The sequence below is a fragment of the Crassostrea angulata genome, chromosome 6 (assembly GCF_025612915.1).
Source record: "Crassostrea angulata isolate pt1a10 chromosome 6, ASM2561291v2, whole genome shotgun sequence".
Lineage (NCBI taxonomy): Eukaryota > Metazoa > Mollusca > Bivalvia > Ostreida > Ostreidae > Magallana > Magallana angulata.
In genome coordinates, this window is record NC_069116.1 from 19,070,609 (window position 1) to 19,083,597 (window position 12,989).

At 35.0% G+C, this 12,989-nt stretch overlaps 2 protein-coding genes across 2 annotated transcripts; one reads left to right on the forward strand and one right to left on the reverse strand.

Moving 5' to 3' along the window:
- The first annotated feature begins 3,263 nt into the window (after positions 1-3,263).
- Positions 3,264-7,050, forward strand: LOC128186608 (uncharacterized). Its single transcript, XM_052856431.1, has 3 exons — positions 3,264-3,455; positions 4,465-4,683; positions 6,589-7,050. Exons 1-3 carry the CDS (start codon positions 3,323-3,325, stop codon positions 6,819-6,821), a joined length of 585 nt encoding a protein of 194 aa, XP_052712391.1. The 5' UTR covers positions 3,264-3,322; the 3' UTR covers positions 6,822-7,050.
- A 1,933-nt stretch (positions 7,051-8,983) lies between these two features.
- LOC128189148 (uncharacterized) lies at positions 8,984-11,661 on the reverse strand. The gene is made up of 3 exons (XM_052860636.1): positions 11,506-11,661; positions 11,215-11,355; positions 8,984-9,675 (listed from the first exon to the last, which is right to left on the reverse strand). Exons 1-3 carry the CDS (start codon positions 11,620-11,622, stop codon positions 9,118-9,120), a joined length of 816 nt encoding a protein of 271 aa, XP_052716596.1. The 5' UTR covers positions 11,623-11,661; the 3' UTR covers positions 8,984-9,117.
- Between the last annotated feature and the right edge of the window lie 1,328 nt (positions 11,662-12,989).

The window sequence follows — 12,989 nt, forward strand, 5'->3', positions numbered from 1 at the left end:
ATGGCTGTAAAAATCTAGCCATTGCTCAGAATTTTTTCCCACGAAAGTGACTTGAAATGAATACCTGTTTTATTATCATAGATTTGCTATGTTGACATGGATAACACTACTTTCAACTTAATGAGGTCGAGTACAGTTCTAGTGCGCATTGTGTATCTTTTTATTTTCATGCAACAGTAGATGCAAAGTTACAACTTTCTTTGAATTGTGTTTTAATTCAAAATAAGCATTCTTTTCAAGTTTAGTAGTTGAGAAATTGTGATTCTATGATGTAGGGTAAAATCATAAAAATGCTAATAAACTACATGAATATCTGCTTAAAGCTTAAGATAAAAGTATGATTCGCTCATTTATTAGAGGCGGGGAAGGATTTTTAAAGCAAGAGTTTATTGACAGAGCAACAAGAGAAATATATTTAATAGTATATTAAACGTGTTCTGTTAAAAATTAATTTTTATATGCCAGTATATATCAGTATGCCAACATTTTGAAGAAAAAAAACTAACTTCAATATTTTGACCAACCACGAGGTAAACATTTTTTTATTTCACCATCTGGGGGTACCTGTAAAATGCGAAACAAAATAGAAACGAAACGAACTGAAACAAAACGAAATCTATCGAAAACAAAACCTACAGAAACGAAACAAAGTCAAAACGAAACGAAGCGAAATCAACTAAAAAACGAAACTGATCAGAATGTTACATGTACTGTTTCAAATCAATATGTATAATGTATAAAGCGTATCTGGCATATGAACTACTTCATATGAAAATTAAGTCAAACAGATAATAATATTATATACATGTATAAAAAAAACAGTATATGTTGTCTTTTTTAGTAATTGTTTACTTGCATACAATTTTGTGCATTTATGATAAACCAACCGCCAGCAGCAAATACTAGATTTCAAAAATATGCAAAGCATTCTCTTAAATTTTTTTTCACTTCCTTGTTTATACCTTTATTCCTAAATCATCTAAGAAAAATCCCCCAAAATTAGATGTTAATAATTTGTTTGCTTTTTTTTTTCGAATTAAATCGAAATAATATTGCAATGCGAAATAAAAGATATTGCAAAGAAAAATATATAACATCTTTATATCTAGACAACTTTTTTCATCAACTCTCTATAATATATTGCACAACGTCAGCGTATGAAAGTGTAGTGACGTCATAATAGTCTGTGTCATTTGTGTAATGACGTCATAATAGTTTGTGTCAATGTACGTACTGACGTCATAATAGCCTTTGTTATAGAATCTAAACAGTCCCTATAGTGATATATAAAGCAACAGATGCTCCTGTTATAATGGTGTGGGTCCAGTTCGAGATAGATTACGTGGTACAACACGAAGGCCATGCAGTAGCGATCAGTGGATTTATACCACAATTAGGTCAATGGAGTGTTCGACAAGCTGTGCTGGCAGGTAATCAACTTCTACTGATGGTATATGGTGTCTATCATAATTTCTATGTCGTTTCAATATAGAAAGTACGCACTGACAACCCGATCTAAATCAGTGCACAACAACAATCTACCCCTACGCTATTTTCATGGAAGCATACAGGTTCGAGTTACATTTTGTTTGATACACGTAATAAGATTGGATTTGTGGGTTTTAATAGAGTTCCACTTTGATTAAATCTGTATAATTCTTCATATTTCTGCAATTTATTAAAGATGATATTAGGGTTGATCTAAAAGTAGTATTCCGTAATTAATCAGCACGTGTGTATTACAAAATGTACAAATATATTCTTGTAAATTGACAATATGCTAAATTCTACACAACCTTAGAAGAACACATTTAACTCTATTCGATCTAGGTCTATATATCATTTTGATATAAACAAATGACAACGGGCAATTATAAATGAAGAAACATGAAAAAAAAGGTCCGTTTTCCCCGTCATTGTTATGATTTCTGTGTTTGATTGCTTATATGGCGATTTTCAAAATTCGCCTTCATCAAAAAATGAAAACGTCAAAACCGGGAAAACTGCGACAAGATGACAGAGGTCGCCTGTTAGGACCACAGGCTCTTGTTTTTGAGAAAAAAATTTACCCTATATTATAATAATATACTATAGGGTAAATTTTTTTCTCAGAAACAAGTGCCTGTTGTTAGGACAATAGGATGGTGGACCAAATGAACTTATTGTCAAACAAGTGTGAACAAGAGACTTGTCGATAGTAAGGTTTGAATTCAGAGAAGAATCACAAGACAGATTGCGGTTGTCGCGCGCTCGTGATAATCAGGTATCTGTAATAATCATTTATTTATTTTTTTAATACCAAAACTTTCAAATTCTGAATTGAAATGAAAATATTTGTTTTTCATCATTTTTGTAAAGTATATGTAACGGAAAACCAGAAACTGTTGATATTTCACTTTTGATGGCTCAAGACTCGATGCCATGTAAAAAGAAAGAACAATGAAATCCTCTGCATCTAGAGTTCCATTTGTACTAGTATATGATATTTAAACGCCAACATATAGAACCAATTTAACAAGACCTTGGACTTTAGATAGGGCGTAACTATCTATTTCTTGCAAGAAAATAAATTAAAAATGACGCTGGCATCAAGTGAAATAGAACAGAACAGAACATTTACTTCTAATTCGGAGTCAAGAACGGACAATTACAAAGGGATGATATGCAAGTGAAAAGTATAAAAATTATTAATAAAAGTATAGCAATTATGGTAAATGATAATGTGAATTCCACTAATATTGTAATCTTTCTTTAAAAAGGAGAACTATATATATATATATATATATATATATATATATATATATATATATATATATATATATATATATATATATATATATATATATATACACACACACACACACACACACACACACACACACACACACACACGCACGCACGCACGCACGCACGCACACACACACACACACACACACACAAACACACACGTATGCATATATTGCGTAGTCTTCGCTCAGAAGCCATGCAGACAAATTATGTTGATCTCAAAGAGCCATGGCTGAGTGGCTAGCAATGAATTAGACATACATGCATGCGTCACATTGCTGTTTGACACAACTACACAAAGTCCAAACTCTTGTCAATATGGTTCTACATATTGTAGAGTTTAACCGTAACAAATACACGCGCACATGTGCTGTACATGTACACACATGTATTTGTTTACAATTGTGCAGCCTTTCAAGGTCGTTCTTAGTGTGCGCACCGTGTAATCACGCTTTTGTTTCGTCGGATCAAGGAACGATGTATTTGTTATGGCATGCATGGTCATGAGTGGGTTTTAATTCGGTCGTGACAAAGCATGAATTCTGCTGACGGAATTAGGGTCAGTTTTGAGACCCAGTTCAATGCAGACACACAGACCAAGTACGTAGCTGTATGTGGGTCTTTGGATGTCCTGGGGAACTGGGAGGTAGAAAGAGCGGTCGTTGCAGGTAACCGAAATTACGTAGTGATATATTATAAATTACAACCTATATTTAACATATCAAAAAATTCCCATGATTTCTTTTACATGCATGTACAAAGTCGTGAAAGATTTTGATATGTTCATGTAATTGCGTAGTAGCATGCCAGACCTACGGCTGATGAATTTGGCAAATGTATATAGATTTAAATTATAGAATAAGCTATTGCACTCATGTATCTTTTAAAATCCTGAATGGACGTCACAATAATGAAGTTTGTGTATTGTGACGTTGTGAAGTACTATGACGTCGCAATCATTGTGTGATATCCTCTTGGATAGTGACCGACTTCTTTCAAAATACTTTTACCACCATGGTTGGGTTACAGGTAGACTGTGATTATTCATTATCACAGAAAGGATTAGCTCTCGCAATTATTGGATCTATTGCAGAACTTGGCAAGTGGGATATTAGAAATGCAAAACTAGCAGGTGATCGATTGTAAAATGACAATCCATTCGATAATACGATTGTTTCCTAACGATAATAAATTAAATTTTTAAAATATAAAAAATGTATACATTTAAATAGATTTCACATGGAATTATTGTAGTTGCTTACACATACTGCAGACCATGGCAAGATAGTAAAGAGTAGCATTATACTAGGTATAAAAACACAATTTATTTTATTTGAAGTATCTTCGAAAGAAAGGAAACACAAGAAAATTTGATAGAACACTTACCTCCTTAAAATTTGAATCTGAACACATCTAGTAAAATTCTATTTAAAAAAAAAATTAATTTTAAACTGCTGTGTATGATTGTGAAGTTAATTCCATTATGGTATGTTTAATGAATATAGATATGTGGAATTGTTGACAATATATTGATTGAAATGGCGAGATAGAGAAAGTGGGAAGGGGGGGGGGGGGGCAATGTAAGATTTTGCAACTACACTCATAATACTAGTAGTCTACACATATTTAAAACCATGTTAGCTAATTGAGAGCAAAGTTGTGCTTTAAATCCAACAGATGAAAGCCCTGAAAATTCTGGAAAATGGATAGTAACAGTGAATTTACCTGCCAATGTCAAATTTGAGTGGAAATGGGTTGTTGTTTGGCGGGAAAACCACACGGCTTTCCGATGGGAGGAGCGAGCAAATAGAGTGACAGTTGTAGGCGAGGAGAGCTGCAAGTGCCACGCCCCTTGGAATGAAGATGCAACATACAAAACTCTCCCACAAGTCTCAGGTACATCTATATAAAAGATAAAATGCTTTTTTTGGTAAATCATGTGTGATACGAAGGTGGCGACATTGCGGAAAAACACATACCTTCATACGTGTTACCCGCATGAATCAGTAAAGAAAGCATTTTATTGTTTATATTTACATTTTCCAGTGCCTTTGTCTGTGATAAAACTACAAATCGATTTTGTATTGTTTAGTCCAATACGTTTCATCATTGACTACAATCGCTGAAAAGTATGAAAGTAATAAGGAATTATTCTTTGAATATTACGAGGTGATCAAATCTCTCATAAACCCCGTCGGACATTATTGGATTGATCACACCCCACCGTGTTTGATCACCTCATAATACTCAATAAAGAACTATTTTTGATTCCTTAAATCTTAATCTTAACAAATTACTAGAATATCGTTAATTTACATTAGGAATGCTGAGTCTGACATCATCATGATTATTTCGTGCATTCCGTGATTTTTCTTTGGTTGATGAAGGTTTCGACCAATCGATAAACGACCCGGAGAATACTTACTTACTTATAAATGTAAAATTGGCTGAGTTCACTTTTGATTTACCATTTTGGTCGCAAATTTGCCCCACGCAGGAAAGAAAAGTTATCATTCTGACAATAATCACATGAATAATAATACTTGTATTTAATATATGCGGGTAAATTAATATGAAATGACTGGATCAAAAGTATTATGTACATACATACAGTAGATATATCTCAAAGAAGTATGAGAGAAAACAAGTAAATTTAAATTTCCTATCAATTGTCTTTTTCTTTGAGGTTCGTCGGAAATTCCAGTCTAAGTATTTTTACTTTGTTTTAAATAGGGGAATGTTATAAAAAAAATATTCACATTCTCTATAGGTTTTCGCCTATATTTCTTATTCTTATTAGGGAAATATGCTTTCATTTCAAACAGAAAATAAAACTCCCAAGACTGAAATCTACACAATCCAGTAAAATATCTGTCCCTGTCGGTGTATGAATGCATGCATTCTAATTTGATTTCATATACTTGGTTTAGCCAATTTAATGTTAGCTATACCTAAAAGTATTTTTTTTTTTGCATCGGTTATTGATGTCTTCTTTGTTCTTTTGGTGTGAACTTGCCTTAATAATTCCTTGATTCTTTCAAAACTAAAGCAAAAGTGCCCGAGAGAACGGGAACACGAACCTGCACAGGCTGACCTCAGAATTTCAACTGTAGTTGTTGTTACCATAGTGATCTTTACATATATGGGAAATTTACTGTTCCTTCTATGTAACATTCTGATAATAATAATAATGTATATACTTTTGTCCAGTTGTTATGGATAATTGATGTAATGATTCGGAGATAGATGTAAATATAAACACTGGAATTGGGTGTGAATTTTTGTGTTTCATACGGGCTGCAAAGGTAGCAAGCATACATTTCCAGCTAACGCAGATTGCCGGGGGGGGGGGGTTCTGGAATGGTATCTACTTTTATACCCATATATCACAAACGAAAACATTTTATTGTTTAAATATAGGAACTGGCTTTAGCAAATTACGATCTTTGCACTATAATCATTTCGTATATGCGAGTATGCAGTTGCCGGTAATTAGGTCTGACATCCAATTTCCCCACTGTGTTGTAACCCTTGCTACAGCCATACTTTACCTTGACAAAATGTAATGTATCCTCTAAATCTTGTTATTTTATCCGTTTTGTCAGCAATTGTAATCGTTGTACTTATGTTTGCCATGGTTTTGTCCTCATTTTCTATTAAGTATTAAAAAGGATTGACGGCTTTTTGTGCTGTCTTCTCGGCTAAATCGCAATCATTACCCAGGATGTAATGTTTTAATAAAAGCATGATACAAAAAGTTGCTATTTATATACTCCATTGTTCTCATTCTCTTCTTTAAAGACGGAGTTATGTGGACGTCAGAAGATGATGGCCATGTGGAAAAGCTAGCAGATGATCCCGTACCAGACGACCCCCAGGGATATCCGATAGTCGGGTCGATATCCAGCTATATCCGTGACATAGGGTTCTTGATATCGTGGTCAGTACAGAGCATTAAGAACGGAGTCGTGGCGATCTTTCAGAGGATAGGGGGCGTTTTCCGCGGCGGAAGAGCGCATGATCATGATGATTGATTGATCAGAGTTTGCATTGACACACTTTCGTCTCTGTTTAAAACATTTTGAAAAGTCCATCATTAAGTCATTATACACTTTCTACATAGCAATTAATTATGGATTGTCCAACTATGACAACAAATAGAAGAAAATTAAGTTTTATTACCTTACACAGGGAGTTTGTTTTACTAAACATCGATTATATTATTGTAAAACGTTTTGAAAATAAATGTACTGTTTTAGTTAATTTTATTTCTAGTTTTATCAGCTAAATTGTACGTCAACAACATGCACATGTGGTTACAAGCGTAAAAACTTTAAATACGTGCGTAAAGCTGTAAGAACCGTTTTAACAAGAGCTTGGACTTTCTGTGGGATGTTACTATCTAGTTTGCTCATCAAAACAAGTTGTCAAATATTGACCTGCTTTCTTCTAATTCGCTAAGAGAAACTCATTAATATTCATAGACTGTCAAAATCGGAAAGTTGTTTGCCAAGATCTGCTCTGCTGTGTAAAGTTGACGCTGTTTCAGCGAAATGTACATCTCTGGGTGAAGTCGGGCAAGTGTCATTGCGTTCAATATATTCATATCTATTAGCCAATGACTGGGCGGTTAACCATGAGTAGACCCCGCCTTCATCAAATTGGAGTTTGTCACGTACTGCCCAAAGTCCAAGCTCTTGTTAAAACGGTTCTATATTATATCTAGCAGTATGCGTGTATACGTAGGGACAGCAAAACGCATTTTTTTTTCATGGTTCGTGCTGGCAATAATTGCCTTCATAAATACCTTCATAGCCCAATGAACCACTAAAAAGTCACCCAATCTATCTTCATTTCAATACATTTGTAACAGAAAAGAGCGTATATCATCGTAATATTGTCAATTAGTATGTTGCAAAGAAGAAACAGTTTACTCTTTTTATTAGGAGGCGGAGGTAGTCCTCATTAAAATCTGAACATTTTCTTGTTTCAAAACAACATACACTTATTCTGATTTAATTCGTTAGCCAGGTGAAATTTCCTATTTAGCTCACCTGGATAAAATATTTCTTAACTGGTGTCTGCAGTCGTCGTCATTAGCGTAAGCATTTTTAAAGTCTCGTCTCTTTTCCCCATTGAACAAATTGCATACTTATAAGACTGGACACATAGCATCTCTTGGTAAATAAGCTTCAATGTTTCGTAAAATGAGGGATAAAGCAACCTTCCAATGTATAATACTAGTAGTTATGATTGGGTAAAGCGTTTTTGCTGACTTCAACAGAGTAATTTCAAAGTTTTTACATAACCGAAATTGTGTTAATTTCAGATTACTGTTTGTTCAAACCATAACCCCGGGGCCAAGAAAGGATCCCATGCAAATGGATTCAAAATTCATCAGAGAAACAGAATAGGGAAAAAAAAAACTTTTGAAAAACCCTACACAGTACATGATAGCTTTATGGAAGCAATCGAAGCAATCTTATTTGAAGGGTAGTTCGCATTCATCTTTATAATATCATCATTGATTATAATCGATGAAATCATAGAGAAGTCACAAATGATGCGTCTGTAATACTGTATATATTTATCAGAATCTTTTTATAGTTTAAAGAATATGCAAGATAAAATGATAAACTTGCCGATTTTTTTTTGCGCAACAAAGATTTTTCTTAAATTTACATACACCCCCCCCCCCCTGAATAAGGATTTTCAGGATTTTGGAAAGTAACCTTTTCCCTTTTTTTTTTTTTTTTTTGATTGTCAAGATTTTTTATGAGTCTGCCCTCCCCCCCCCCCCCCCCCCTTCAATAACGATGCTACATGTACGTGTCTGTATTTTAATGCATTTAAATAAAAATGGCCTTGGATTGTTGCTGAACATCAAATTCTCTGTTAAAACAGCATCCTTTTCCGCCATCATTTTTTTATCTTCTCTACACCATGTACACTAAACCCTTTAAGTGCACTTGATATACAATACAAAATGTTTACACCGGTGTGCACTGGTGTACACCAAGTTAAGCTAAATCAAGCACGCCCAGTGTATAGAGAACACGAACCCTGGGTTTGGCAACGATACGTAGGACGGTATATACAGAAAAATATCCCAAAGATAATTCAAGACTTCTTTATCAAAAACCTTTGTCAATCCCTGCAGCCCAATTACTGTTGAGGAGCATTTATAAAATACTACTAGAAGCTACTAACATTTATTTAAAACACTAAAACATAGCATGAATCTATACATGTATATATCAATGTCCATGAATTTTGTCGACAGATCTTCTTAACTGTTACAACAGATATTTGTCCTGTAATTGCACAATTTCAATCATAGTATACAGCGTGCACGTGACCAATCGCTATCAGTGATTGGTTGGTATACGTGTACGTTGCATAATTGTCAGTGTCGGTATTCCAGATACACCGCGTCGCTATCTTCAGCCCCTGCTCCTTATTTTCAATAATAGTTACGGAACTGACAGTCTTGTATCGAGGTATTTCTAAGTCCTTTATCTTACTGTTTACGATCGTAGCCAGGTCTTTCGCAAGAATTTTACTTCGAACAGAATCGTACTTGACATGTTGTAGCCTCGAGTCGAATGTTTCTCGAATGATATTCTCGGCTTTTTTCGGAATGAATACCTTGTCCTCGTCCGGTTCCAACTGATACGTATTCTCCAACCGGACAGTCGGTTTGCTTGGGACCGCTGTTTGTCGACTTTTCTTTTTAGCTAGACGTTGCCACGCACGTGTAGCGGCGACTATACGAAAGAAAGTTATGCCAGAGCGTTTGGGGGTGGGCTCCGACTTTTTGGACAGAGAACTCGTGGACAGAGTCCGGCTGCGGCGACTTAAGCTACCGTCCTCTTGCTTATTTTTACCCTAAAAAGAAAACAATGATATGTTTTATTTTTGTTTGATTCAAATTGTCAATGAATGTATATGTAAACACCTTGAAATCTCTAAAACTGCTTTTAAACTCAATACATGTACTAATATTTTGCAGTGTAGGCTATATTTCGTCAATTAAATAACAATGAATATTCAAATATCTGAAATGAGAACTGTAAATTGTTAAATGATGTTTATTTTGTAAGACTTCCTAATACAATGTAGGTGATCCATATATGGAAGAATTGGCTGTCCCATTTTTGTAATGTACTGATCGACAAAAACGATGATAAATGTACTTTCCCCATTTCGGGTGTACAAATTTGTTTTTTTAGGTTCACACGAGCAATGAAGGTAGCAATCATTGCAGAAAAAAATACACAATGCGCTGCATGACGTGAGTTGTGTACTGATGCTCACTACTGTCATACCGACATGAACCACCAAAGACGTAAAGGTCTTACAGATGTACTTGAATGCAAGTACTCACCGACAGTTTTGCAAACAAACGTTGTACAGTAAACTTTTACTATATAGCGTATTAACTACCGGTACATGTACTGAGAAAGTATCAGAATGTTGTTTTTAAATTGGAGCAGTTGTTTAAAGTGCGTTCAGCTGTATATTCCCGGACGAGGCTGCCTATCAAACGCTGATAAAACCGATGTTTGTGTAACACAATGCCTTACTTTCAGAACATTTTTATCGGTGGTCCGGATACTTCAGTAGTGAAGCATTACGGCGCAATGTTGATTTGTCTCAAACGTTTCTCAACAAATTAGTCATTAAATCGTAATAAGCGTTTGATCCTGTACATACAATACACAAAAAAATCAGATGAAAGGAGCAAACCTGTCGGCGTTGTTACAGGTGTTCGATCACGAGAAAGTAATTGTTGTTTGTAAGAGGAAAGGATGTGGGGTTTTAATTGGAATGTTAAAGTTTTTAAGATGGAAAATTAATTAAAAAGCAATCCTTATGGAGTCAGAGTTTAAATTGAGTCAAATACCTCCCAGGTCGATCTTAAACAGGACACAGTCGTAAAAACATCACCTAGATGTGTATAACCTTTATAGTATCGTGCTCTGATTCTCGGCTTTTGGTTCCGTTTAAAAGAGAACTGATACTAAACCGACGTGAAAGTGATTTTATTTGTCAATTAAAAGACCAAAAATACACTTACAACAATTTTGAAAAGAGATACTGCATGTAATATTGTATTTGCAAATTCTGCGCATGTCGTTTGCGTTCCGTATATGCGTATACACGTGTACATGTAAACAATAAGCCAATAATTTAAGTTGAAAACACAGATTTTTTTTCCTGAAAATGCCGTGAATTATAAAATGAGCTAATTAAATGATAAACATTCAGTGAAAAGAAAGAAATGTACTAAGATAAAGATAATAACATATGGAAATTTCAAGACGTTTACTGTTGGGTTTTTTTTTTTTGCAGTGTTTCTGACAAATTTAAAGCAACTTTAATTTTTTTTTTCAATTTTGTGATTAACTAAACAGAAAAAATTACCTCACTTGGTTCCTCTGGAGAAGACAACAGGGATGCTCGGCTCTTTTGTTTCAAGCTCTTTCCAGCGGTTTTGAATTTCGGATGGACTTTGTCGTGTGCCTTCAGGGCCTGTATCGTTAATTTCTCACTAGCTTCCATCTTCTTGACCACAACAATGCAAAAACAAAATCAAGCCATTCTCAAATATATATACCAAGACTTTTTTTAATGTCAGTTTTATGTCACAATTTACAGCAATTCAAGTGACTCTCTGTTTATCCGATTGTCACTTATTGATTCAATTTTACTTACCTGGGAAAACGCCAAAAGTCGTAAAGAGGCCGATTTTGAGGTAGTTATGGTGAATATAGAGTGCTTGTTAAAAGTCCCAACCCAGATAACGCGTGTATGCTGCCGATACCCTTTCATTTCCAGGGGATGAAAGTTAATAGGTATATAATTGGCAGTAAATAAGAAACAAATAAAACTCCTCAATTTGTTACTATAGCGTCACCGTTAATAGATTGTAGGTATGAATAAATTTATGACCTTTGAAAAACTATCGATAAAAAATACAAAATAAACGATACCGTTTTATTTCATATATTAAGTAAAAACTTTGGCTTTTGTTGAGTAAATATAAATTACTTTCCGATATTGGCATATGACTTTTTTGACAGCAATACGCGAAATCTGTGAATTTACGCGATAGATTTTAGCAATCAGTTTTGTTTGTTCTGTGTCAACATCACTGAAGACCTCATCCACGGGGGTCAACCTATTTCAGAAGTATCTTTGAATCGACTGCCATTGCGGTTTAATCTACTGAATGTTTCGGATTTACATAAGTAAAATGTCTGTCAAGTGGCTCTTCAAATGGAAAGTGTGCTCAAATGGTAGACGCAGCATACCGAAATAGTCTCGTAAATAAGTGAATAGACGGTGAGGTACAGTGAGGTGACGGAAAGGAGAGAGAGAGAGAGAGAGAGAGAGAGAGAGAGAGAGAGAGAGAGAGAGAGAGAGAGAGATTTAAATATAAAGCTGTGTGATTCATTTTAAAGAGACTTTTGCTTTTCTCTCTTGGAGATGTAATTTTAAAATCGGAATTTACCGGGCAGGCATCGTTTCCACGATGCCGGGCAAGGTACATATGTATATATACAAAATTACCAAAGACTTGGTGAATCTATGTACACCCATTAATGCATTGCTAGATGATGTATCGTTCGACGGGGTTTGCTATCAAAATTTATTTAATATACATGCTCGCCCTCCTCTGGTTAATTTTACCCATTTTCTGTAGATGCATGTATATCATTGCCCATCTCTGTACGTGTGTACGAAGTATGAAGACATTATCCCAGTTCTAAAGCAGATTTCATAATTTTTCATCCATGAAATATCGTTGTCGGAGACCCACGGCATTCTCACATGCACTAACGAAAAGCGTAAGCGAGATTGGCCGTGGGTTTCCGAAGATGACGAAATGAATATCTTTAAGGGAAATAACCGATCCAATATTGTCCCTTTTGAAAATAAAAGGGTATAAGCTGCTAAGTGAAACCAAACGGTTCGATTAAGCAATCGTGACGATTTGAATGTGTGCAGCTGTATACCAATTACCCGGACAGAGTTAGCCTCTTTGCATTCCTTTAGTATTGTGTAATGGTTATATCTAATATGATCATTATGTCTTGTGTTGTTGTATCTTTGTAACTATATTCATTATCATATAGCACATAGGCGTCGGAACCGGGGGGGGGGGGGGGGCTAGGGGGGCTTAGCCCCCCCACTTT